General features: G+C 46.7%; 1 protein-coding gene across 3 annotated transcripts in view; it reads right to left on the minus strand.

Moving 5' to 3' along the window:
- Nucleotides 1–27,866, minus strand: part of GATAD2A (GATA zinc finger domain containing 2A) — a 105,232-nt gene that overhangs the window by 65,715 nt on the left and 11,651 nt on the right. Inside the window, exon 1 of one of the 3 annotated variants that reach the window (XM_088478417.1) lies at nucleotides 26,070–26,277. The exons of 1 other annotated variant lie outside the window; for it this stretch is intronic. In XM_088478417.1, the coding sequence (XP_088334543.1) occupies nucleotides 26,070–26,195 (126 nt within the window). In that variant the 5' untranslated portion in view covers nucleotides 26,196–26,277. Of the gene's footprint in view, nucleotides 1–26,069; nucleotides 26,278–27,866 lie in introns of those variants that run through there. One more of the 3 variants, XM_088478416.1, reaches the window with a different exon arrangement.

Here is a 27,866-nt window from a genome sequence, read left to right on the forward strand (position 1 = left end):
CTGTCGTATCCACCAGAGGAGAGCCACCCTGGTTGCCAGGGCCAAATGGATCAGTTGATTTAGATGCAGGTGAGACCCTGATCCCTGTGTTAGCTGGAACACTCGGGAGTGGAATTGTCCGAATTGTAGTGCCTTGAAAGCAGCTACCATCTTCCCCAAGAGACGAAGACCGAGAAGCAAGGACACCCTCCTTAGTCTGAGGGCTAGCTGAAAGAGCAGCCGGATGCCAAGTCTTCCAAAAGGAAAAACCTCTGTAATGCCGATCTAGGATCATCCCCAGAACTGGAGTCTTTGGGACAGACTCGGATTGGGTTTCTTGAAATTGATTATGTCAGTGAGGCATGGTCCAAGAGAAGTGGTCCGATGGAGCCTTGATTAACTGATCGACATGACAGACAATTTTAGTGAAAACACGGGGAGCCGAGGATAACCCGAACGGCAACGCTCGAAACGGATGGTGAGTTTGCAAAATCGCAAAATGCAGTAAAGCCTGATGCGGTTCCCAATTTGGGACATGGTGATGCACATCCTTTATATACAGAGAAATGAGGAACTCTGCCGGTTCGAAGCTTGCAATGACAGACTGAAGTGACTCCATAGTGAAACGATACAGCTTCAGATACTGTTTGAAGACTTTAGGTTTAACAGGGGCCTTGTCCGTGTACACCGGCAGACTCGTAGAGAAGAACCGATGTGGAGTGGAAACCTCGAAATCTATTCGGAGCCACACGGAAAGTAGCTTGCGAATCCACGGATCTAAAGAGGTCTGGTTCCAAGCTTGTTGAAAAGTCTGTAAGCAAGGTCCCATCGCAGGAGATCCCAGGTGGGATGGGAGACAGTCAGCCACCTGTTGGTCGACTCGTCTTTGATCCTGTCGACGTGTAACTGTATGTGGGTGACCTCTACCTCTGCCACCCCTAATGTGCGAGGGGGTACACCTCTGGCCCTTTAACGAAAGGGATGCATGAAAGGAATGAAATAAGGGACCAGTGTAAGTCCTCTTGGGTGACGGAGCATTCTAAAGAAGGAAAGAAGACTTACCCCCAGTGGCTTGGGATATCCATTTTTTCAGTTCTGGACTAAAAAGCATATCACCTGTGAACCGTAGACCCTCAACAGCCCGTTTGGAGTCTGCATCCGCCTGCCAAGAGAGCAAGCAGAGAACTCTGCGGGCAGAAACAGCAGAAGCGGACATACGAGCACTGATCTGACTGATATCATGTAAACTGCTGACTCACGGAGAGTTCTGCTAGTAATCGGAACTCTGCTCTAGAAGTATCCAAGCCCATAATCAACTGGTCCACCCAGCAATTACAGCATTGTTAACCCAGGCGCTTACAAGCGTAGGCCTAAAATGGGCTCCTGCTGCTGTAAATGGATCGCAGTGTTTATTACAACTTGCGAGCAGAAGAGTTGGAGAGCCACAGTAGTATTATATGATCAGTAGGCAGCAGAAAAACAGCCACACACACACACACACACAACTATGTCAAAATGCTGCAAACCTTTACTGACTGATGCAGGAAGTGCTGCGACTTGTCCAGCAATCAGCCTATAGGCAGCCACAAGACTATAACCAATCACATCGCTGGTTACGTTAGTGGCCGGCAAAGGAATAGTTGTTTCCTTAAAAAAAAACAAAAAAAACAAATGCATCTACTGGAGGAGGTGTTTTTCACTGTTCCATCATGGATAATGGAATTGGATAGCCAGAAGGAAAACAATGTGGATTTGGAACCGCTTATCCAGTTGCTTGTCTAGAAGTGGTTGTGTGAGCTGCAGGAACTACTTCCTCAGGTGGATTAAGGATCTGCCTGACAGCTAGAATTTTAAGGCTCCACCCAGAGTGACACATTCTAAATCCGGCAGCGCGGAGCTGCGAGGGGTTCCTCATACGACTGGAGGACAGTCGGCAGAGGACGCTCACTGCAGGCTTATGATAGGCAGTGGAGGACAATGTAGAAGCGGTACACAATCTGTACCAGTCCAGATATTTGGTCAACCCTCCTACTCGCCGTCAATTCTGACGTTACAGCCGTCATAACTCCTGCCATGTCAGCGGCCCATGGAGGAGTAGGCGATACAGTTATAGCTACAGAGGTTTATAATATAATATATATATAAAACCGGAACACCCGGAGGAAACCCACGCAAGCACAGTGAGAACATACAAACTCCACACCTAAGGGCCGTAGTGGGACCCACGACCTCAGCTTTGTGAGGCAGCAATGCTAACCATTACACCATCTGTGCTGCCCCTTGTGTTACTAAACAAGCATCACATAGCGTGGTGTCAACAGCAATTGGCTTAGTTTGTGGTTACATTTAGAACAACCAAATATTTTCTGATAATTGGTATACACACAGCCACTCAAACAGAATCAGTACAGAGACAGAAGGCTAGTGGGAAACAGAGGAGGAGGTTCACACCACTCCCTCCCAATAATTCAGATTCCCTGGACCTTGTACACCCCAGTGTTATCTTCACAGACCCTTTTGGAAAGGATCCTGTAGAAGGGGTGTGTGCCAGGAGATCATCCTTCTGCCCACACTGTGTGGCTTCTGCACTCTAATGTAATGTGGAGAGATGCAGGTAGTGTTAGAAACGGCAGCCACGCTGTTGTAACAGCCGCTTGCCGCGTATAAAGAGAGAGCCCGCTCATTAGACTCCGCCCCCTTCCTCCTCCTGAGGCATGCAGTATGGCTGCTTAACGCTGGCCATATATGAACTTCCCCCTCTGACTGCCCCGCTTGCCGCTCTACTAGCGGGGAGAGGGGAGCCTGTGTACCGCTGGCTGCAACACCTGTCAACCCCTCTACAGCCCGCGATGTTCTAAACTAGCGGGGAGAGGGGAGACTTAGTAGATAGAAAGCCGCGCTGTAGCGCTGCTCTAAACCAGCGTCGGGAAGCAGGGCGGGAGACGGGGGATGCGCAGCTGAGTGTACTCACTGCGCTCCCCTCAGAGATCTCTTCTCTCGTTCAGCTCAGCACTTCTTCTTGTGACCTTGTCACTGTGTAGAAGTGTGCTGTGGCGATCAGGAGCTGTCAGTTGCTTTTAGGATAAGCACTGTGCACTCCTTCCTGCTCTACTAAGAACAGGGCGCCAGGTACCCGGGCCCCCACCTTTAGAGAGGTGGTGAAGGGTACCTAATATATAGTGTAAAAGATGTAGTAAAAAAAAAACTAAACCTAAATTAAAATAAAAACAAAATGTATTGCTGGAGCACAGCAGATTGTGACCAGCTCCATGAGGCACATTTTCTAAACTGAGGGCTGGTGGGGAATAGAGGGGGAGGAGCTTCACACTTCGAAATTATTTAAAGTGCCAGCTCCAGCTATCCACGCCTCTATACCCCAGCGTAAGCACCTCCAGTGTCCCCTAGTGGATGAAAGAGAAATTGTGTATTATAAGGAATTATGCATGCCATAGTAGGACTTGCCAGGGTCATTATAAGGTCACCTCAAATTTGTGGCACCCTGAGACTTGTGCTTTTCTATGGTCAGAACTCATCGACATCTAATATCCATATAAATTATAGTAGATGAATGAGTTAGCCACATCTTTGTATTATTGTATGCTAAATACACTATACCACTCTAATGAATCCATTAGAGAAAAAAAAGGGGGCGACACAATTCAATGAGTTTGGGAGCACAAATTTGTGACTTAAATATTGCACACATCACAAGTAACTTTCCTGAAGTACCCTCTCACATGTACATTCTACAGTGTGTGACCAGGAAGAAGCTTATGAAGAAGTGAGGAAGTCACCCTGAACCCTTCCTCTCCAAAGTGCCAAATAACATAGCAGAATAGTATTAGAAGGTGGTTACTGGCCAGTAGCAAAGTCTTGGATGTTTTTTAAAGGATTCATATGGTTGATCTTTAAATGTTTTTGTCACATTGGAAAAATGGTAGGCAGCAAGTGTTTTTCAGCCAATTAAAGTCTGTACAGTATTTTTTGGGGGGTATAGAAAATTGTATTTAATGTTCTATTTCAGTGTTTTCAAGACAAGTTTGCAAAATGTTGGCAGCATGTTTGGGATATTCACCTGAAAACAGTCATGTCAGTATTGGCCATATTGTGCTATTTAAATGCCTCCAATGGAGCAATTCAATTGCTTGACAGAATAAGCTCCTGACTAAAGTGACCGGTAGCCAATACAATTATTTTGGGAGGCTAGCCCTTAGGCAAGCAGAAATCCGTGTAAAGCAGGGTGTGAAAAAAAAATAAAAAAAAAAATCATGATTTAAAAAGATACCTTTTTTATTTAAATTGGATTTTTATTAAAATGATCAAGTAAACAAATAAACCAAGTAAAAACAATAATACAACATTCTTTTAAAAAACTAACATTAATTTAAATGACTTGACAGTGTCACCATTAACCATGGCACAGCAAATTACACACAAACTGCAAAAGGAAAGAAACAGCAATGATGTTAAAAGTTACAATAGTCGGCAATTGCCTTGCTTGATTTGTAAATCTGAATAAGCCTACACAAGGTTTATTGAACACCTTTAAAAAAAATAAATAAAAAAACATGTTATGCAGCTTTGTCAGTACCGAAGCGGTTTCTCAGTTATGACAGCACTAATAAATATATATATATACATACACACACACACACACACACACACACACATATATATATATATATATATATATATATATACACATACACACACACACACACACACACACACACACCACTTTCTATTGATGCTGGAGCTGTTAGCTATTGCTCTACTGCTACCATATTTTCATTACCAGCTGCATTTTCTGAACCAATGTGCATTTTCCACAATACATTAAATATCTTATATATTATATATTTTTTTAAATAATCATGTGATTTCAATCAATTATTTTTTTTTTTTCTCTTTAATTCATGAGATTTAAAATCAAGTTGATTTAAATCAGCACACCCTGTAAAGTAGGGCTCTGGGGCTGGGTGGGCCTTAACTGCAGTGCGCCCCGGATAAGCAGCTTTACACTGCTAATCCCATGCATTCTTGCGCGAAAATATAGTCTGGTTGCACAAACAAATGAATAAGCTCACAACCACAATGGGAGGTAATTCTGTCAAACAATTGAATCGCATCCCAGATGCCTGATTATTCATAGTCAGGAGTACCACAGGTTCTGCACGGTCAGCATTTTTAACTTAAAATAAAACATTTCCCCATCTTTTCCCATGCTCAGGGGGTACGAGGGAAATTTTTTTTAATTTTGCTGTGAAACTTATCTGAGCGTTTGGAAATAAACCGCAAGATTGGCGATGTGACTTGACTCATCTGTGCACAATCTAAATTCCCAGCACATCGTGCTAAAGTGAATCGCCCCATAATGTTCTTAGTGGCTTCCACAAAGCATAAGAGGGAATGAATGCATAGCTTTCTTCACCTACCTGGTATCTGTTTACGCTCACATTAAACTTTAGTCAAAGAGGCCAGTCATTTAAGCAACAAATACCACTGAGACACTCATTCACTTTCAGAGAATGACTATACAAAATGAAAAAAAAAAAAAAAAAAAATGAAGATTGGAACCAAATATCATATTTGTCATTATTCCTTCAAACATAAGACTAATGCTGGGTACACACTTGTCGATATATTGTTCGATCAATGAACAATATATCGTGAATGCATGGTGTAACTGCAGGTGTGTACAGGCGACCCGCTGCCCGTCCGTACACTGGCTGCAAGGACTGCCAACACGGACATCACAACTGGGCAGGCAAATTTAAATGCCCCGCCCAGTTGTAATGACAGGCCAGACATATCAAGCGACTTATTGGTAAGTATATCGCTTACAAATCGGGGCGCATATCGGTTCGGTGACTGATGCTTAGGGCTCGTTCAATTGAACTGTCGAAGCTGGATTAGTGGCTGAGACAGAATCAGCGTAAAATTTAGCTTGCGTGACGCCATCTTGCGAATGGCAGCTAGACTCCATTTTAGAAACAAGAATCCGCAAGAAGCCATTTTGCGAATGACCGCCCAGTGCCATTTTAGCTAAACTCACACTTAAGTACATATGGCGATGCTATTAAGCATCATGCGATCGCATATTTTACCATACCTCATACGCACATTAATACACACAGTTGCGCTGTTAATATTTTGCACATTAGTGAATAGTCTACATGCGAACGCTGTTTGCGCACGCATGCAGCTACTAATCACATAGCAAACTATATCCCTAATACTTACATAATGCACACTTACACAAAAGGTTCCATAGCTATAAAGTAAAAGATCCAAGTTTTATTCATTCATTACAAATGCTGTGAAATAAAGACTATTTGGTATATAAGTATTATTCAAGTAAAGTACAGTCAGTTACACGCTGTGATCTAAGTACAATTTAGCGCAAAGAATTAGACCTTGAACATGTGTTTCAAAGCACAAAGTCTTTATTTTATTGTAAGACTGCATACGCAAATAGCGTCAATTTTAGAGGTTTATAGGCAGGTTTTAGAAGGTATAGGTAGGTGCGTATAGAGGTTGAAATCCAGTATCCTTAGAACGCAAATTAAATAGCGCCGGGGAGGGAGCTCCCAAAGCTATTCAATTCAGCGCGCTATTAAGGATTTCTTCTCGCATCCCTCCAGGGGTGCGAGCAGAAATCCGACAAAAGTACAGGCACAATGCAATTTTCTACCCTTTGCGCCGCAGAAATAGCATCGCACCGAACAGTTTAGTCGGGGAATGCCCGTTCTCGCAACTAAACACCCTGTGGGAGAACGGGCAATCTCCGACCCAACAGCGCACTGAATTGAATAGCTGAGGGAGCTCCCTCCCGATGCTATTTAATTTGCATTCAACTGAATCGAGCCCATAGAGTAAAGCTGCGTACACACCTATAGATATATCTGTCCAATCCGTCTGATGGGATGGAATATCTGGTAATGTATGGGAGCAAACAATAGAAATTTGTTACCAAACACTGGAAAATGGACCATTTTCCTTCCCACCAGGTCAGATATATCTGTAGGTGTGTACACTCCTTTAGGGTGTACCCAGCAATAGTCACATTAGCATATTTCTACACTTCTTGTCACCTACAACCAAGGCTAGACAGGCAGCAGGAGCCAGCTAATATGTAAATAAAGGAACAAGCGGTGCATGATTACTGAGTCATTTCTATTGTTAATTGGACACGTTTGCTGGCTCTATCAAAAACTTGCTGGCTCATGTATTTTAATTGATTCCTCAAACTTTGCCTACAACCATTTCTACCCAAGTACTGTACTTCTCAGCTATGGCCTGGCTCAAGCAAACTCCCGTTATAAGCGGACAATTGAGGCAACTGTAGAAGTCAATCCAACCAAGTAGATGTGGGAAAAAGGAAAGCTATTGTAAATAATCAACCTGGCCCTTTACAGCCAGGAAATATTTGTCTGCACAGGAACTTGGTAGTTTGTGTGCATAGGGGGAGATAGCTTAATCACCTTTCAGATGAAATGTGTATAGTTGTAAATTGATTTTACTGACACCTAAAAAGCTTCATGGTCCCTCGCCCCCCCCCCCCCCAAATACATGAGTGGGGGGGAAGGACCCAATGTAGGTCCTGGGTTAGGACTGGGTATGATATCCAGTCAGCGGCAGCCCGACAAGGGGCAGAGTGCGACGCAGCGTAAGCCCAACAGCGCTGGAAATCCCAATCGTGGATAGGTAAGTATCCACTAACCTAACCCCCCTAACCCTCCTTAGGGGTGCCTAACCCTAACCACCCCCTTCCCCGCTGCCTAAACCTAAGTCCCCCGGGGGGGTGCCTAACCCTAAGTCCCCCCTGGGGGTGCCTAACCCTAACCCTCCCTAGCCCTAACTCTCCCGGGGGTTGCCTAGCTCTAAGTCCCCCCGGGAGCCCTAAACCTAACCCCCCCCCAGCAGCTGGCCACTCGCGGCACTCGGCATCAATACGATCGTGATGCCTGGCGCCGGTCTCCCGGCGTTGGGGAAATGCGGGCGTCTACATCTAGACGCCCGGCATTTCACCCTTGCCGGGATAAGACAGTCGGTAAGCCGGCTGCCGGTATATAGGCTTCCCGATTGCTTCCCCTGGGTTCAGTGCCCAGAGCTGTTCAATTGACAGCACTGCACCTGGCACTGAAGTCAGGAGTTTCCGTTTACTGCAACTAATGCCCGGGGCTTAGTTGTGGTAAACAGTGTTTCCTGACTTAACCGCCGAGTACGATGCAGTTATCACACATGGTAACACTGCTACTAGCCCCAAAGCACTAGTTAAGTCAGATTTCTGCTCGGACCCTCAGGACTATGCGAGTAGAAACCACTAGCTGAGCATTTACAGTGCAGAAAAATGGATAGCTCTGAGCACATTGACGCGCTGGGAGTTTATTTCCCCCTATAACAGGGGTTCCCAACCACGGTACTCAAGGTACACCAACAGTCCAGGTTTTAAGAATAGTCATACTTGAGCACAAGTGTCTTAAGTAGTACTGCAGTTATTTTGATTTAACCATCTGTGCTCAAGCATGGATATCACTTAAACCAGGACTGCAATACCCCTTTTACACTGCTGCGATAACCTGGGTTATTGCTGGGTCTACCCGGATCACAGCTCAGTGTAAAAGGGTCCCTTAAAAATAAACCAGTCAAGTGACCGGGTAATCCAACCCAGGTAGCTACCAGGGTCAAACCCAGGATGGATCTGGGTAATGGTGCAGTGTAATGGCTCTTTTCCACCAAAAACCCAGGTCCGACCTGGGAATTCAGACATGGTTCCAACCCAGGTCAGACACCGTTTACACAACACCACCAATCTGGGTTATTCTCAGGTCAGCCCGTTCACACTGAACCTGGGTCTGCCCTGCTAAACCTGTGAGGTCATAAAAAGTGGGAGGTGACAACCACCAATCCGCTCATTTTAGGCATGACCCAGGTCGGATAACCCGGGTTGCGCCATTAACCAGGTCCGACCCTGGTAGCTACCTGGGTTGGACTGCCAGGTCACTTGACAAGGGATATTTTTCAGGGACTCTTTTACACTGAGCTGCGACATGGGTAGGCCCAGCAATAAGCCGGGTTATTGCAGCAGTGTAAAAGGGGTATAAATGGAGCAACCCGAGTTACCCGACCTGGGTCAAGCCTAAAATGAGCTGATTAATGGGTACCAAATGTTGCACTTAGGGGGCGTGCCCAGCACTGACGGAGATGCTGGGCTGCTCCCAAGCTCTCCCGCAGTGTGAATAGATACCGTGCGCACGTCATCTATTCACTCGCCGGGGGAGCCATGCAGCCAAGAAGAGCTGACAGCCGGAGTGAGCCGAGACACGTCTGCAGCCTGTCAGCGCGGTAATCCCAACGGAAAATAGGTGGGGCACATTTAGACTTTAAAAAAAAAAAAAAAAAAAAAAGAAGGGCAGGGCGCAACGCAAGCCTAGCGGGAAAGCTTTTTGACTCGATCTCAGGTACCATTTAAAACAACAAAAAAAAGAAAAAAAAAAAAAGGGGAGCATGCCAAAATGTGAGGTACACCTGTTCTGCAGATACAGGATCCAAGCAATCTCACAATAAATAAACGAGTTCCGACACTACAACACAATCCTTCACAAGTGACCAGTAGAATGTATGTCTATGCATTTCTTGCCTTATTCTTGTATATGAATAAAAAGTCATGTTTGTGTATAGATCTGAGAAATAAGTATTAATGGGACACCCTGGAACAAGATATGGAGTTGCAATAAAGCCACATCCTGAAGAATTCCTAAACCATTAATACCAACTGGAAATCAAAATAAGCATGAAAAAAAAATGTATCCATAAGTTAAGAGCCAGGGTCAGAAAGGTATGCATACAGGATATCACCGCTCACAATGTCAACAGCAGGTCGACAATGATAATGTCAACAATTCAATGAGGCTTAGGACAAAAATAATTAACTCCACAGTGCCAACTAAAGTGATTAGGCATATACTAGGCCTCAGTAAATAAGTATGAGCTCCCCACATACCAGTGTCAAAACCAATGCCAAGCAAATCAATTAGTTACCTTACATACCAATTGTGCTTTCACATGCCATCCAAGCTCTCCCCACATGACAGTCTCAGAAGCCATTCTCGTTCCTAATGGCAGCCAGTGCTCCCTTACATGCTTGTCTGTGTCCCTCTTAATGTGGAGTCCTCGCCACAAGAATAAGATGCAGAAACATAATTCACTTAACACTGGAGCCCATTATTAGCTACTGCCAGCACTTGAGAGCCAATGGGGGGCTGAGCAAGCTATTTATCACACAAATGTCACTATACAACCTGCGGATGCTAGTTAGCATGCCCCATTCCCGCCAAATGGCAACACCTTATGGTGCATACACACTAGACAATATTTTGCACGATTCGCCTTATTTCATCAGGAACGACAAATAGTGTAATATATGTCCAAATCGTGAGTGTCTGATCACGATGTTTATGCGCGTAACCACGGGACGTACATCGAATCGTCAGATCTTGCCTACAGCAGGCAAGATCTGCCAATCTCGTACACGACATACTGGATAGCATTAAGGACGCACGAGAGATCGTTGGTCAGATTGGACACTTTTTAGCACCATATCGTGTCCTGGAGTGCCAGGGAGAGTTCAAGGGAAATTGCTCACAATATCGCATCATGAGCACATCTAGCGTGTGTGCACCTTTAGAGAGTGGGTACCAACAATGTAATAGCATCCATGCATACCACCTTAGATGGTAACCAGCAAAGTTGTAAAATATTAGTCAAATAAATGACTGATGCATTTTTTTCTGGATTTCCTTTACATGCAAAAAAACACATCTTGCTCATGTAAAAAAAATTTCTACATGGTTTGTGGCATGTTGTGTGCATTACACAACAAATACTACCTATGACGGGCTAAGCTAAGACATCAGAACAGTACTGAAAGATTTTCATATAACTTGAGCCACATGTAGTCTCACAAGCTTGGAGTTATTTAAGAACAGCAAAATCTGAGTACCTGCAATGCTCCTTTCTGTGTACAATTGCTACCTGGATGCTAAAGCAAAGGTGCACACCGACTTCAGCATCCCACCACTCCGGGCAAACATTGGCCCTGATTCAGAGCCGGACGCTCTGACCAGAGCGCTCGCTCTGAATCAGGGCCCACCTCCATAATTATGGAGCATCCTCCTGGACGCTCGTATAGCTGTGGGTCACCACCCACAGCATATACGAGCGTGCAGGATGATGGTCGCGATGGTCTTGACCATCGCCAGTGCGAGCAGAAGCCTGCGGTTGAGTTTCTCAACCGCAAGGCCAGGAGTAATTTTGGTTCTATCAGAGCCAAAACCACTCCCACTGACATCACTAGTGATGTCAGTGGGGCCGGCTTCTGACAGTAGGCGTTCCCTTGGGAACGCCTACGTCTGGCAGACACGCCCCCGGCACGCCCACCAAAGGGGGCGTGCTGTCAATCAACATCGACAGCACGCCCCCTTTGATCAGACACTACGAGCGAAGGAAAGTCCTTCGCTCGTCGCGTCTCGTGCACGACGGAGCTCCCTCCATCGTGCGCATGCGCAGTGCACACCATCGACCCACTTGCGAGCGGACAGCCGCTCGTGAGTGGGTCTGAATCAGGCCCATTATGCACCCCAGTTGGCTCATCTTGGCCCACAAAATAAGAGGACTTTTATACTTAGTTAATAATCTGTTTGATGCAATATATATATATATATATATATATATATATATATATATATATATATATATATATCACACACAGTCAGGTGCATAAATATTGGGACATTGACAGAATTTTCATATTTTGGCCTGTGTGTGTTATATATATATATATATATTTCACCACCACAATGGCTTTGAAATGAAACAAACAAGATGTGATTTAACTGCAGACTTTCAGATTTTGTTTGAGGGTACCGTATATACTCGAGTATAAGCCGAGTTTTTCAGCACAAAAAATGTGCTGAAAAAGAACCCACTCGGCTTATACTCGAGTCAAGTGTAGCGCTGACCGGACGGAGTTCGGTCAGCGCTACACACTGCCAAACGCACAGCCGCCAGAGCTGGCAGCTGCGTGTTTGGTGTAATCAGCAGCCGCTGAGAGTCTGTCAGACTCTCAGCGGCTGCTGCTGCTCCCACTGCGGGAGCCATCTTCCGGCTCCCGCAGTGGGTGATGGGAGACACTACCAGGGGGCATTATCAGGGGGCGATTACTACAGGGGGCACTAAAATGGGGGATTACCACTGGGGGAACTACCAGGGGAGGATTAATACAGGGGGCACTACCAGTGGGGGATTACTACAGGGGGCACTAAAAGGGGGGATTACTACTGGGGGTACTACCAGGGGGGGGGATTACTACTGGAGGCACTGAAAGGGGGGATTACCACTGGGGGCACTACCAGGAGGGATTACTACTGGGGGCACAACCAGGGGGAATTACTACTGGGGGCACATCCAGCTGCTGCCATTTCCCACACTAGGCTTATACTAGAGTCAGTAAGTTTTCCCAGTTTTTTGGGGTAAAAGTAGGTACCTCGGCTTATATTCGGGTCGACTTATACTCGAGTATATACGGTAGTCACATCCAAATCAGGTGAATGGTGTAGGAATTACAACGGTTTATATATGTGCCTCCCACTTTTTAACGGGCCAAAAGTAATGGGACAAACTAAACAATCCTAAATCTAACTTTCACTTTTTAATACTTTGCTGCAAATCCTTTGCAGGCAATTACAGCCTGAAGTCTGGAACGCATAGACATCACCAGACGCTGGGTTTCATTTCTGGTGATGCTCTGCCAGGCCTCTTCTGCAAATGTCTTCAGTTCCTGCTTGTTCTTGGGGCATTTTCCCTTCAGTTTTGTCTTCATCAAGTGAAATGCATGCTCAATCGGATTCAAGTCAGGGGATTGACTTGGCCATTGCATAACATTCCACTTTTTAGCCTTAAAAAACTCTTTGGTTGCTTTTGCAGTATGCTTCGGGTCATTGTCCATCTGCACTGTGAAGTGCCGTCCAATGAATTCTGAAGCATTTGACTGAATATGAGCATATAATATTGACAGAAACACTTCAGAAATTAATTCTGCTGCTTTTGACAGCAGTCACATCAATAAATATAAGGGAACCAGTTCCATTGGCAGCCATACATGCCCACGCCATGACACTACCACCTCCATGCTTCACTGATGAGGTGCTATGTTTTGAATCGTGAGCAGTTCCTTTCCTTCTCCATACTCTTCTCTTCCCATCACTCTGGTACAAGCTGATCTTTGTCTCATCTGTCCATAGGATGTTGTTCCAGAACTGTAATGGCTTTTTTAGATGTTGTTTGGCAAACTCTAATCTGGTCTTCCTGTTGTTGTGGCTCACCAATGGTTTACATCTTGTGGTGAACCCTCTATATTCACTCTTGTGAAGTCTTCTCTTGATTGTTGACTTTGACACATATACACCTACCTCCTGGAGAGTGTACTTGATTTGGCCAACTGTCGTGAAGGGGTTTTTCTTCACCAGGGAAATAATTCTTCTGTTATCCACCACAGTTGTTTTCCGTGGTCTTCCGGGTCTTTTGGTGTTGCTGAGCTCTCCAGTGCATTCTTTCTTTTTAAGAATGTTCCAAACAGTTGATTTGGCCACACCTAATGTTTTTTGCTATCTCTCTGATGGGTTGGTTTTGATTTTTCAGGCTAATGATGGCTTGCTTCACTGATAGTGACAGCTCTTTGGATCTCATATTGAGAGTCGACAGCAACTAATTCCAAATGCAAATGTCACACCTAGAATCAACTCCAGACCTTTTACCTGCTTAATTGATAATGAAATAACGAGGGAATAGCTCACACCTGTCCATGAAATAGCTTTTGAGTTGATAGTCCCATTACTTTTGGCCCCTTAAAAAGTAGGAGGCACATATAGAAACCGTTGTAATTCCTACACCGTTCACCTGATTTGGATGTAATTACCCTCAAACTAAATCTGAAAGTCTGCAGTTAAAGCACATCTTGTTTGTTTAATTTCAAAGCCATTGTGGTGGTGAAATATAACACACAAATTCCCCCCCATAGGGGCCTTTCAATGCAATGTTGAACAGAGCCAGGAATTAGTTCCTGGAGCTATTCAATTGGCCACACTGTTGACCTGCGACTACAGGGTTTCTGCTCGCACCCTCCTAAGGTGCAAACAGAGATTGGACTAAACTAGTGTCACAATGCTGGTTTTGGGCTTAGCGCAGGTGCAAACACCGAAAATGTGCTTTTCGTGCATTTCAGCCCACGGTATGCAGTCGGGAAGCCGGCGGACGTAAGCCCGACAGCTGGCTTCCCGACTGCTTTATCCCAGCGAGGGTTAAATGACAGGCGTCTAAATATAGACGCCTGTCATCTTACAAACGCCGGGAGACAGGCGCCCGGCATCCCGATCGAAGTGATGACGGGCGCCACTGCGGACAGCTACGGGGGTGGGTGGTTTTGGGGGGGGGGGGGGTTAGGGCTCCTGGGGGGGGGATTTAGGGTTAGGGCCCCCCCCGGGAGGTTATGGTTTAGGCGGTGGGTACGGGGTTAGGGTTAGGCACCCCTAAGGAGGGTTAGGGTTAGGTTAGTTTATACTTACCTGGGTACGATCGGGATTTTCAGCCATGTCGGCCTGCCGCTGTCGGGATTAGGGTTAGGTTAGTTTATACTTACCTGGGTACGATCGGGATTTTCAGCCATGTCGGCCTGCCACTGTCGGGATTTGCGTCCGGCGGTAATTCATACAGATTCCCTGCTCACTACCTCCGGAGGGGGAGAGCAGAAATAATTGAATTGCTCAGTCGGAAAAACATGCAATAAGTAAATAATGTGACTTATAAATAGCACATTAAACGTGCTTAATGTGAACAAGTTTTCATTCTAATTTCGGTACATATTTGTATGGGAGCAGTTAAAAAAAAATGATATACATATTTATATAATGAAATATCAATATACTCTAGTGGAATATTGCCTCAAAAGGCCAGTCAGTCATGAAAAAGGCAAAAGCTTGTTTGGCATTCCTATGCAATAACTACTAACCAAACCAGTCTCAGAACGCCAAACAAAAATATGAGATATGGTAAGAACTTACCCTTGTTATCTCTATTTCTACGAAGTCCATAGGGTTCCACAGGATACCTTGGGGTATAGGTGTGACGTCAGTCGCAGGGCACCAAAGAGTTAAGCTTTCAGCCTCCCAGGATGCACTAGGTCCCCCTCCTATACCCCGCCCCCGGGCCAAGGCACCTCAGTTAGTTACCAAGCCATAGGCCGGAGGAGGAGAAGGAAGAGAGAGAACAAAGATCTGGACACATACAAGAATCACATTCTCACCAGAGGGAGACGGAAAACCGGTGACCAGAGCAAAGCCCATCTGCAGCACAGGTGCGACAGGGCGGGAGTCCTGTGGAACCCTATGGACTTCGTAGAAATAGAGATAACAAGGGTAAGTTCTTACCATATCTCATATTTTCTACTTCAGGGTCCATAGGGTATCCACAGGATACCTTGGGGATGTCCCAAAGCAGTATCCTTTAAGGGTGGGGACGCTCCTGTGCAGAAAGGAGAATCCGCCGCCCGAAGGAAGCATCCTGAGAGGCGAAGGTGTCAAACCTGTAATACCTCACGAAGGTATGGACAGAAGACCACGTAGCAGCCTTGCAGATCTGAACTGCCGAGGCACCACGTCGAGCTGCCCACGAAGGACCCACAGACCTAGTGGAATGAGCCTTCAGAGAAGGAGGGACCGGTAGGCCTTCATGAAGATAAGCTTCAGAAATAGCCATACGGATCCAGGCTGCCAAAGTTTGCTTTGAAGCAGGCCAACCCTTTTTACGGAAGCCAAAGAGGACAAACAAAGCGTCCGACTTCCTAAACGAAGAAGTGCGGTCAACATAAGTCCTTAAGGCCCGCACAACATCCAAAGAGGCCTCACCCACGGAAAGACCCGGTGAGTTAAAGGCCGGAACAACTATTTCCTCGTTAATATGAAACTGGGAAACAACTTTGGGAAGAAACTTGGGCTGAGTGCGGAGTACTGCCCTGTTCCCATGAAAAACCAAGAAAGGGGGTCTACAAGAAAGAGCCCCTAACTCAGAAACACGTCTGGCCGAAGCAATAGCCAGAAGGAAAACAGTCTTAGCTGTTAGCCATTTAAGATCCACTGAGCCCAGTGGTTCAAACGGCGGTCCTTGGAGAGCCCTCAGGACCACAGCCAAATCCCAAGGCGCCACAGGTGGAACAAAGGGCGGCTGAATGCGGAGAACACCCTGCATAAAGGTGCGCACATCCGGGATTGTAGCAATCCTACGGTGAAACCAGACACATAGGGCCGAAACCTGTACCTTCAAAGAAGCAAGGCGAAGCCCATGATCTAGTCCCGCTTGCAGGAAGGCGAGAATCCGAGACAGACGAAACTCCCGCGGTGCATAACCTCTCGGTCGACACCACTGGAAGAACGTATGCCACACGCGACGGTATATCCTCGCGGAAGACGGTTTCCGAGCTCGCAACATGGTACGCACCACAGAGCTGGAAAACCCCCGGGACCTCAGCATGGCCGTCTCAACAGCCACGCCGTCAAAGACAGCCGAGTCAGGTCCGGGTGAAGGCAAGGACCCTGAGACAGAAGGTCCGGTCGTAGCGGCAACCGCAGAGGAATGTCCACGGACAGACCCTGAAGAGTCCAATAAGGCTCCAAGATGCAGAATCCTCCGAGACGGGATTAGAGTGGACTTCTGCCAGTTGATTAGCCAGCCGTGCCGTTGCAGCAGTGCAATGGTCAGGTCCAAGTGGCGTAACAGGAGCTCTGGAGATCCTGCCACCAATAACAGGTCGTCCAAATACGGCAACATGCGGACTCCCTGCAGCCGCAGAGAAGCCGCCATGACCGCCATCACCTTGGTGAAAACACGTGGTGCTGTTGCCAGGCCAAAAGGTAACGCCCGAAACTGGAAGTGGTCGCTGCTGATTGCAAACCTGAGGAACTGTTGATGGCGCCAAAGAATAGGGACATGCAGGTAAGCGTCCTGTATGTCCAATGACACCAAGTAGTCCCCAGGTTCCAGCGCCAGAATGATGGACCGTAGGGTCTCCATCCGAAACTTCGGGACCCGCAAAGACTTGTTGAGTGCTTTGAGGTTGAGAATCGGACGATATGACCCATTGGGTTTCTGTACCAAAAATAGATTTGAGTAGAAACCCTGGCCCCTCTGGGAGAATGGAACCGCCACTATAACTCCAGCCTGGAGCATAGTGTGCAATACCTTCCGCAGCTCCGTAGCCTTGTTCCGGTCTGATGGGAGACCCGTGGTGAAGAAGCGAGCCGGGGGTCTGTGCCGGAAGGAGAGGGCGTATCCGTGAGAAACCACCTCCAGAACCCAAGTGTCTGTCGTAGTGGTCGACCAACACTGGGCGAACTGTAGCAGGCGGCCTCCCACCCTGGGATCCCCCAAAGGGAGGCCCGGACCGTCAGGCCGCAGGCTTGTCATCTGGCTTGGGGGCCGGACGTCTGGTACTCCATGCCTGCTTCCGGGGCTTGACCGATTTCTTAGGGCCAGCCTGTCGAGGAAACGACTGTGGTTTGGGCCTGCCCTGGGCCCTAGATGACCGAAAGGACGATGGTCCCGAACCAGAAGGAGCAGCGGCCGACGGGAGACAGGCAGATTTGGCTGCCGCCAGCGTGGCCACAATCTTATCCAGATCCGGACCGAAGAGAACTTCTCCGGTAAACGGCAACGCTTCCAGACCTTTCTTGGAATCTGCGTCCGCCTTCCAGGATCGCAGCCACAAGGTGCGACGAGCAGCTACCGCTGCTGAAGAAATTCTAGACACCAGAGTACTAATGTCTAGAGCCGCCTCGTTGATGTAGGTGGCCGAATCATGGAGATTGCCAATCAACTCCGCCTGATCGGCCGGACAGTCGGATTCAAAAGAAGCCTCTAATGAATCCGCCCAGCGCTCCATCGCTCTGGCAACCCAGCAAATGGCCATAGCCGGCCGTGCTGCCCCCCCTGCAAGGGAATAAGCGGACTTCAGGCAGATTTCTACCTTGCGGTCCGTAGCATCCTTAAGGGAGGACATGGATGGCATCGGCAATGTGGCACTACGGACAAGACGGGTCACGTGAGAATCCACCTGTGGAGGGGATTCCCACTTCGCAAAATAATTATCCGCGAACGGATAAGCCACCGCCAGGCGTCTCTGCGGCTGGTATCTTTTGCCAGGTTGTTTCCACGCCTCCTCTAAATGGTCCACCAACTGACCCGAAAGAGGAAAGACTGTGGCATCGCCCTTCACATCTTTGAAAAAGGCATACTTAGATTTAGCCGCTGGGGGAACTTCGTCCTCAATCACCAAGGCTGTGCGGACCGCCCGAATAAGTCCAGGAATATATACTTTGGACTTAGCATCAGCGTCCTTAGTATGGAGAGGTTCCTGATCGTAAGGATCTAGAATCTCCCCATCATCAGACGTCCCTTCGTCATCCTCATAAGGAGCGGACAGAGACGCCACCGGCCTTTTATGAGACCGCATCACAGACTCCCCTTGCAACACATCCGACAAGTGCTGTACAGAACTCGTCAGGGAGTTAACCCACGCTGGCTCCTGAGAACCCGGGAGCGGGGAAATAGGGAGACTGTGGGGTACCACCAATTGTCGTGGGAACCCCTGCATGGGTGACGACACCACAGACTGCTGGGACAAACCCATCGGAGTAAACGCGGGCTGCGGAGCTAACTGGCCCACTAAAGCTGTTAACGCCTGAGCGAAACAAGCCCAGGGCGGCTCCTGTACCGGTGCTGTAACCGTAATAGGCCGCGCCATGGACAAACACTGCCGGCAAAGGCCCTCCGCGCTACCCTCCCCCTCCGCTAACGGTACTTTGCACGTGGTACACTGTAGCCGGAGGGGAAAATCACTTTCAGACATGATGGCACCACGTATGTGACCTCTCTCACCAATTAAGTATTAAATAGGCGAGAGACCACCCTGCAGCACCGCACCGCAAGGGCTTTAGCAGAAAGAACAGGGACAGTAATAAAGCTGACAGTTTAGAGAAGAAAAGATTACAGGCAGCAGCGCTAGCACAGTCACATACAATGCAGAAAAATAACAATTCCTGCACTAACAGCGCTGATCACTCAACTACACAGACACAGGGCCTGGTAGGACACAGCGCTGCATACACAGACCTGACCACAGCGGAGGAGAGGTATGCGGGGGGACCCAGACCACGATGCTTCCGTCCAGCGCTTCCAGCAGCGTTCACCATGCGTTCTGGAGAAGATGGCCACCGAGGAGCAGAGAGGAGGCTGGCCTGGGGGAGGAGCGCTGCCACAGGACCAGTCGGCAGCATGCAGAGAGGGCTGTGTGCAGCGGGGGAGGCGCCGGCTGTGAGACAGGGAAGGCGCGCTCCCCTGGCATGCATTTAACCCCTGGGACGCCGCAGCGCTACCGCTCTGCTGCGGTCCGCTGTCCCAGGGGGTAGTGGAAGCGCAGGTTGGTCGCCTGGCTCCACGCTGCAGCCAGTCCCCAGGGAGCCCCCTGCCTGGGGACTTAGGACCATGTGATCAGCGGGGACCCACAGCGGGACCCCGCTGCTTACCTCTGTCCCCCTTGAATCCGGCCATGGTCCGGAGCATCTGGGGTCACCGCTAGCTGTGACCCCAGACGCCCACCAGCATCCCCGGATCAGTACCGGCGTTCTGGTACCGGCGGGGTGTAGGGAAGACAGCATGGACGTCAGGACTGACTGTCCATGCTGTTCATCCAGTTGTGCAGCCACAGCTGCATGAAGAATAAGCTTCAGGGGCTCTTCTAGCCCCCACTCCAACAGGTGCACCCGACTCCGGCCGGGCACCAAACTAAACTGAGGTGCCTTGGCCCGGGGGCGGGGTATAGGAGGGGGACCTAGTGCATCCTGGGAGGCTGAAAGCTTAACTCTTTGGTGCCCTGCGACTGACGTCACACCTATACCCCAAGGTATCCTGTGGATACCCTATGGACCCTGAAGTAGAAACATGCATTTCTCAGATGATCTTCATTAGAATGGTCCATTAGTTTAAAAAAAAAAAAAAAAAAAAAGTCCTCACTATTTGTAATCCATTATACTAATCTACCCAAAGCTCTGCGGATACAAAATGATACACCTATTCTTGTGCTTGGAGAGAATCCTATGACTACACCACCTGTTACATAAAGTACTGCTTTCTCACATCACCCACACTTCTTCTGTGCATGCTGCAGAATGGTGATCATATTATTTAACAGTTCGCCACCCTCTATGTTGCATTCTACTGGGAGGCCAGGCTTCTGCATCCCAGTTGACAGATTGTCATAGCGACTAAAAAAAAAAAAAGTGGGTGTACTCCAGCAATTGGAATGCATCACCCCCTTTATCTGGAGCTTTCCACTCAGTACATGACAACCTGCACTTAACTGCAATGCACAGGAACCATTGTAATCTGTTCCCAGCTTGCACAAACAGCATTTCAGAACACTGTGCCATTACTGCACCCAAAACAATAAGACATCCAAAAACAAAATGAAAAAAAATAAATAAAAAAGTAGCCTCATAATATGGTTTCTATTTGCCAAGTGTGCCTCTGGTCGCATTAATTGTGCGACCAAAATAGTTCCTGTATGGTCTGAACTGCTTGAGCTCACCATGGCTTCAATCTATAAAACATTAAATATAAAAGTATAAGACAGATGTACTGTAACACAATCATCCTTGTAAAACCTACAAGGCAATGGGAGCAATTCAATTCAATGCGCTGTTTGGGCGGGGGCTAAGGATTTCTTCTCGCAACCCCCTGGATATGTGAAGAGAAATCCGACCAAAGTGCTGGGCACGCAGCTGTTTTCCTGCTTAGCGCGACGCTAAGTCACACACCCAGCACTTTGGTCAGAGAATGCTGGTTAACACATAACCGGCATTCTCCAACCACACAGCGCACCGAATTTAATAGCTCCAGGAGCTTGCTCCCGGCGCTATTCAATTTGCGTTGAATTGAATCGCCCCCAATAAGCTTGATAGGAGCCACCTAGGCTAAATCGGTAAAGAAGCAGGTGAAAACAGACATGCACACAAACTAATGTTCTAGCTCTGTCACGTGAAGGTGTTGGTTGGGGAATGCACCAGTACACTTCAGTAGATGGTAGGCTTGTGGCTATTGAATGTCGCTAGGAATGACCGGACAGGATACAGTGACCGGAATGGTCCACCGAAACGGCAGTCGGGCCTCTGCTACTTGTGGTGTTCTCTCTGCACCACGCAATTGATAAGTATCATGCCGCTGCTTGCTTGCTGCTCATTGTGCAATGTGTGTGTTACTATGATGGATTATTTTAACACACTTTGGATTATTATTGAATGGCAGTGTGCTGGTCTCCTCCTTTGGCTCTTTGTAGCCCGATTCAAACTGTGTGTAATATACATAAATTATATAACATACACACAAAGGCTGATTGAAAAGAAACAAGACTGCCTCTCTTTTTATGTCCTATTGGTAGGTGTGGCAACGCTGTGCTGATTATTGTGAAGCTCATACATCGATTTGTCTGAACCTGCGGTTGGACTGCAGTAGTTTTCTTTGTTTGGTCACAGTGAGTGGAAGATCTTCGTACATTTCGTCATGGTGGATGAGGATGACGTGTGAGAGATTACGTCAGAGATGTGCGATTGAATTTTGAGTTCAACTTGGAAAAAGCGGAAATGAAACTCACGAAAGGTTACGGCAAGCATACGGTGGAGAGACAATTAGCCGTGCTGCAGTATTTCGGTGGTGGAAGCACTTCAAAGAGGGTAATACGTGCGTGACTAACCACGTTCTGGGACACCATCCACCGCAGTTACAGATGCCAAATTGCCAAACAACATTGTTAACGTCCCGCAAACTTTCGGCTTCACTTGGCATCTTATTCGAACGGGTTCAGCATATTGTGACAAAGGAACTGAAAACACATCACCGTTCGAATGTCAGAGGGAATACCCGATTTCCTGACAGATTGTGACGTGTGACTAATCATTAAATTGCCAAGTGACGTGGAGAGTTTGCATAAAGATAACCTGGTCATTTTGCAACATCTCCGTCGTCTATTCACCCGCCGGTAATCGTTCACCGCAAAATTTCCAACTCGCGGGACACTGCAGCCCTCAGGTGCAGAAGGCTCAGGGCAGTCTGTTTTAGCAGGGTGCTGCTAAAAGGGTAACTTTTACAATTGGGTAGGCATGGCACCCCGCTAAAACAGCCTAACGGGAACACTAAATGGACAGATGTACAGATGTCAGGTGTCAACGTTTCAGCGACAGAGCGCTTTTATCAAGACATATGTGTCTTGATAAAAGCGCTCAGTCGCTGAAACGTTGACACTGTCTTGGTGTGCGGTTTGTTTTGAGAATATCAGTCTGGGAGTGCCATCCGTTCATCTCTATAGATTCATTTCATCAGAAGCACCTGTCCACGTGAGAACTATACCTTTATTTTTATTTTTTTATTATAAAGCCTGACGAAAGATTCAATTCTGAAATGTTGGCAACCTCTGCTCCATATTTTCATATACATTATGCCTGACAGCCGCCTTAATTTACCTGTTTTTATACACATATGAACCCTATGTTATTAATGTATAATGTAAACAGCTAGTTATGATCTCAAGTAATGCTAAAAATTGAATGCTATCAAAGTCTAAAAACGTTTTTGTTTTTTTTAGTATAGAAGGCTCATGAACTTGTGCACTATCAATCATATATTGATAGGGGCCGATTCAATTCAGCGAGAGTTGAATAGCACAGGGATGTTGGTCCGGCTATTCAATTCCTTGCGCTGTTTAGTATGACAGTTTACCGGAAAACAGCCTCGTGGCCGGCACTTCAGTCAGTTTTCTCCTCACACCCACAGGAGGATGCGAGAAGAATCAGTTAATCGCCCTAACAGCGTGCTGATTTGTCAATAAAGGCCTGTGACACTTATGAAATGCTTGTAATTTTACATCAGTATACCATAGTAACATCTGACAAAAGACTAAAAACACTGAATAAGCAAACTTTATGAAAACCAATACTTTTGTCATTCTCAAAACTTGGGGCCATGGCTGTAGATTTTAGTTATACCCTTTTGAGGCATGGCCAAACTACCCGACACTTGTTAATGTCTGAAAGGCACCAACCCAGGATCACAGTCCCAGGACCAGGGGTTTTTTTTGTCCCGGGTACACAACAAAGGTTAAGGGCCGTATTCAATTAGTTTTGCATGCTGGACCTTTCGCCTAGATCGCGTATTTTAGCTGCGGAAACTTATCGTGCGCGTCCCCGCTATTTGCTCTATTAAATTCCAAAAGACGCGAAAACTGCGACACGCAAAGTCAGAATCTGGGAAATCAGCCTGAACCGCCCAAAAAGATGCAGAAACTTTGCGGATCAATGTAGTAGTACCCAATTAGTCCTATTAAAACGGTTTGGGGTACTTAAGTTCACACAATTGCCAGCAGTTAAGCGCTTATGCACAAGTGGTGAAGAATGGCATAAAGCAGTAGTTTGGGGGGAAAATAAGTAGTCCTGTCAAATTTGGGGTACCTGAAAATGGGTGCTAGCATCTTTTAATGTGTCTAAAGTACAATTTTAATAAATGCAAATTTCCACCCTCATAAAAACACCTGCAACGAAAAAAACACTTCACCCCTTCTTAGTGCACCCCTAGAACCTTACTTTGCTAGTTTGTGAACTTGTCCCCCCACATTGTGCTTTTTCGCCCCCAAATTCAAAGTAATTTTTGGGGTGTTAAGTTTTCAGCATTTTTATGATGCAATTGTCCATTGGGGGGCTGTCCTAAGGGTTCTGAGTGATTTCCCCACCATTGTACCCCAAAACAAAAATGTTGCACTTTTCTCCTGCTAGTCAGAGGCGAATCTTTTTTGCTTAATACATTTCATTGACTTTCCGCGTACCTGAAATACGGATGGAATTGAATACAGAGATAAGTTTCAGACAGGTGAAAAGTCGCAATCGGCGATACTTTTTTCCCGATGTCGGGTTTTCACTTCTAATTGAATACGGCTTTAAGTCTGAAGTGTGCAACCTGGGATTTTACTCCCGGGTCACACCTAGAAGCGTCCGATTGGCTGTTCGGGGCTGCCTGTATGTGGCAAGGCGCCCTACTACAATAACAAAAGAAACAGACATCGCTGGATCTGGGGAGAGAAGTCAGTGGTTAGACAGCCCTTATAACAAGAAGTGAAGACAGAGTACCTGATGGATTGGAAAGAGGTGTCCAGTCTGTGCTTCAGAGATGCTACCAATTGTTGTGAGGTCTGGTGGCTAGAGAAGGGGTGTGTATTTGCGTGAGTGTGTATGACATGTACGTATGCGTATGGAGTATAACATGACAACAGTCTGGCAGCCCTGGCTATTAGAATGCCAGAGCAGACCTGGCTTATGTCTGAAAGGGGTCGACCTGGGAATTTACTCAGTCTCAGGTGTAATGTGAAAGGGGGTCTCGAGCAAAAGCCCAGATTTTTGAGGAGATGAAAAACCAGGATCTGAGCAGGGAAATTCCCAGGTTATATGTCTGAAAGTGGTGTAAGTGGCTAATGGATACTATCATTGACATTTTATGGTAAACACCACTACAAATAATGCAGTGAACAGTGCTTAAAAAGTCAAAATAGAACAAAGCTAAATATACTGTATGTATATTAACTCAGGCAGGGGAAAAGAAGAAGTCTGATGGACAACATGTATCCAGACACACCATTGGCTGTAAAATAGAGCAGGTGTCAATGAACGCAATTTAATAATTACTTCAAAACATGTTTTGTTTTTGTAATTTAAAAGGTGTTTTTATCTAAAATTATGTACTGCAGATGTATAAAATTTACCAGAAGTGGGGTAGAGGATACATTGAACCCAATTAACTTACACATCTACATCGGATTAATATGGTAGCAAAAAAGGGTGCTGTACACTGACAGCGCTGCACAAATACAAGAGTATAGATTATTGTACAAAAGTATCTCTTTTTTGAAAAGTCAAACGTAAAGTGGCATAAAAAGGTAAATGCATAGTGAAGATACCATACTATAAAGGGGAAGAGAGGTACAGGCTACAACTCCCCTTGGGCCTGATGCACCTTTCACAGCAGGAAGGACAGAGATGATAAAAAATAAAAAAAAAATAGGGGGAGGGCCTCTTATTATGACAGTGAACCCAATCTGCAAACAGGGCTAACAGGCGGGGGTGGGGAGGCAGAGATGTTACCCCTCCGCCTACTATAGCAGCAATACACCTATAGTGACCACTACGTACATTATCGCTCCTTCACACCCCCGGGTAGCGGAGAGCCCAATACACCCACAGCCAGCAGCAGCATTAGTTGCGGGGTGTTACCTGCCCCATTCCAGGACCAAGCCGCTCGGCGGTGCCGAGAGATGTAGCGAAGCCCGGAGCATGTACACGGGTGGAGGCCTCCCCCAGCCCCGAGGGGACACCGGGAACATATTACCCCCCTGCTCCGGTATAAAGACAAAACTTCTACACCATAGGGGAACAACAGAACAGAGCAGAGTGAGCGGAGCTCTCCCGGGATATCTCCCCCCGGGGCATCTGGTCCCCCAGCACCACCCACTCCCATTAACCCTTTCAGTGCGGCGGAATCCCCCAGATTAATGAAAGGTCAGAGTATATTAAAAAGGGTGAGACATGTGAGCACCCATTCTCTCTCTCTTCTCTCTCCCCCCCGAGGGACACCGGAAGAGCCCCAGCAATTACCGGTAATCACGTAGCGTATCCAGCAACAACTCCTACCCCTACCAGGGGTCTCACACAGGAGGGGAGAGGGTGCTGAGGGTACCCCACATGCACGGCAATAGAAACAGAGAGGGAGTAGAGGAAGAAACGGGGGGCTTAATAATTAGGGGCTAATGATTCCTCGCCACCCCCTCCCCCACCTACAAGGAGGAGCATCTGACTCATTAAATAAAATAATACAACAACTTTCTGATCTAATCCCAAACAGCCGCACACATCATAAACTTCCCCTCCAATCTCGTGTTGCCGACTTACAGTATTACCAGGGTGGCGGGCTGGGCCAAGCCGGGGTGAGGCCTCTCTCGCCGGGTCCCAGAACACACGGATCCCCGGTAGTCCTGGCCTCTGCTCACGTTGCCAAATAATGCGCCTCTTACACATGGAGGCTCCAGCCGCCTCCTGCCGCGCATGCGCAGCTAGCCCTTTAATTCACTGTCCCCGCAACAGGGCGAGGGATCAGTAGCAGCGGCGGCTGTGAGTGTGTGTGTAAGTATGTGCCCGGGAAAACATGCGGGAAAGGCAGAGATTGCAGGAGTAGGCTCACTCCACCCACCGGAACATGGCCATACAGGAGCCCGGGAGATTGACTATGTATATAGAGTACATGACTCCTACACACAGCAGACAGTGCAATGGTTAAATGTAGCATAGCAGAGAGGATACAGCCGGGTGTGTACACTATGACAGGACAGCACTGTAATGTAGAATGGTTTAACAATCATTTTTGTATAATTACCACAGCACCACTGAGTGACACTTGCCAGTTTTACACCACAAAAGTAATCTTAGCAGCAGGGAGTGAAGAATATTTGCTTATCAGGTAGTATAGTCATCTGCAAAAGTTTGTCTCACAGAAGTTTCAACTTCAATCTTGTGATTTAATTAGTTTTTACAAACCAAATGTGATTTTTATTTTCAAGCCAAGTTCAGATTCCTACTAGAATAAAACTTTAACAAAAAACGGCCTATCACATAATCCTATAAAGAAGCCATCAATGATAGCCTATCCGTCGGGGAATCAGAATTTCTTCCATGCCAAAAATCTGTGACCGATCATATTTTAGTCAGGATCAGGGTATATGTGAATCCAACATGTTGTATTTCACCGATACCGCAACCTGTGTCTGGGGATTAGCGTCAATCCATCACCGATTTATAGTCTCTACTACACACAAACAAACACTAGGGTTCATTTTGTTATGTGTTAATAAACCTACCAGTATATTTTTGGATGAGGCACAGGGAGAATATACAGACTCTACTTAGCTAGGTCCATCGGGGGAATCGAACATAAGACCTCAGCTGTGAGGCAGTAATGCTATCCATTCTTTTGTAGGTGGTAACTAAAGTTGCTGGTGTGTCAGTGATCTTTGTCGATTTACTGCCTTTTGTAAAGAAATATGATACATTTGACAGATTGTGTACTGCAGGTAGAAAAATTGTAATTGTGGTCAATGGTGTGGGATTGGAATCACCATTGGGAAGGCAGTACAAAAGAAAAAAAAAACAAAAAAAAAACCAGAAGGCATCCCAGAGACTGGGAGGGATAAATAACCAAAACTAGGTACATTTTAAAAAAAAAGTACTATTAGCCTTTCAAAATGAATATTAGATATCCTGTGTGTTGTGGAGGATACTAACCCAATAACCAGGTCACCAAAATTAGGCTTCGAAAAGTAAAGCAATATTTTACCCGAACTGGCCGATTCCGATACATTGGAAATACAGATCATGTAAAAAATGGCCAAGTGGTGAGTAAATTGTGAGTCCCCACTCACGATCACGATGCGATTCCCTGCTGGTCGCACATCGCATCTTCAGATCTGCCGTGCAGTAGGGCAGATCTGACAATCTAGGAGGCGATGAACTGTAAAGTCTGGATGCAGGAGAGATCGTATGAAGATTGGACACCAAAATCATATGCAAATAGTGTGCAGAGCTGCCGGGTAGAGTTTCAAGGGAAATCGTACACATCGGCTGATCGTGAGCACATCGCTATGTCTGTGGGCACCTTTAAGATTTTCATCTAATTATATATTTTAAAACTGATCT

The sequence above is a fragment of the Taudactylus pleione genome, unplaced genomic scaffold, assembly GCF_031769625.1.
Source record: "Taudactylus pleione unplaced genomic scaffold, aTauple2 ptg000214l, whole genome shotgun sequence".
In the NCBI taxonomy this organism is placed as follows: Eukaryota; Metazoa; Chordata; class Amphibia; order Anura; family Myobatrachidae; genus Taudactylus; species Taudactylus pleione.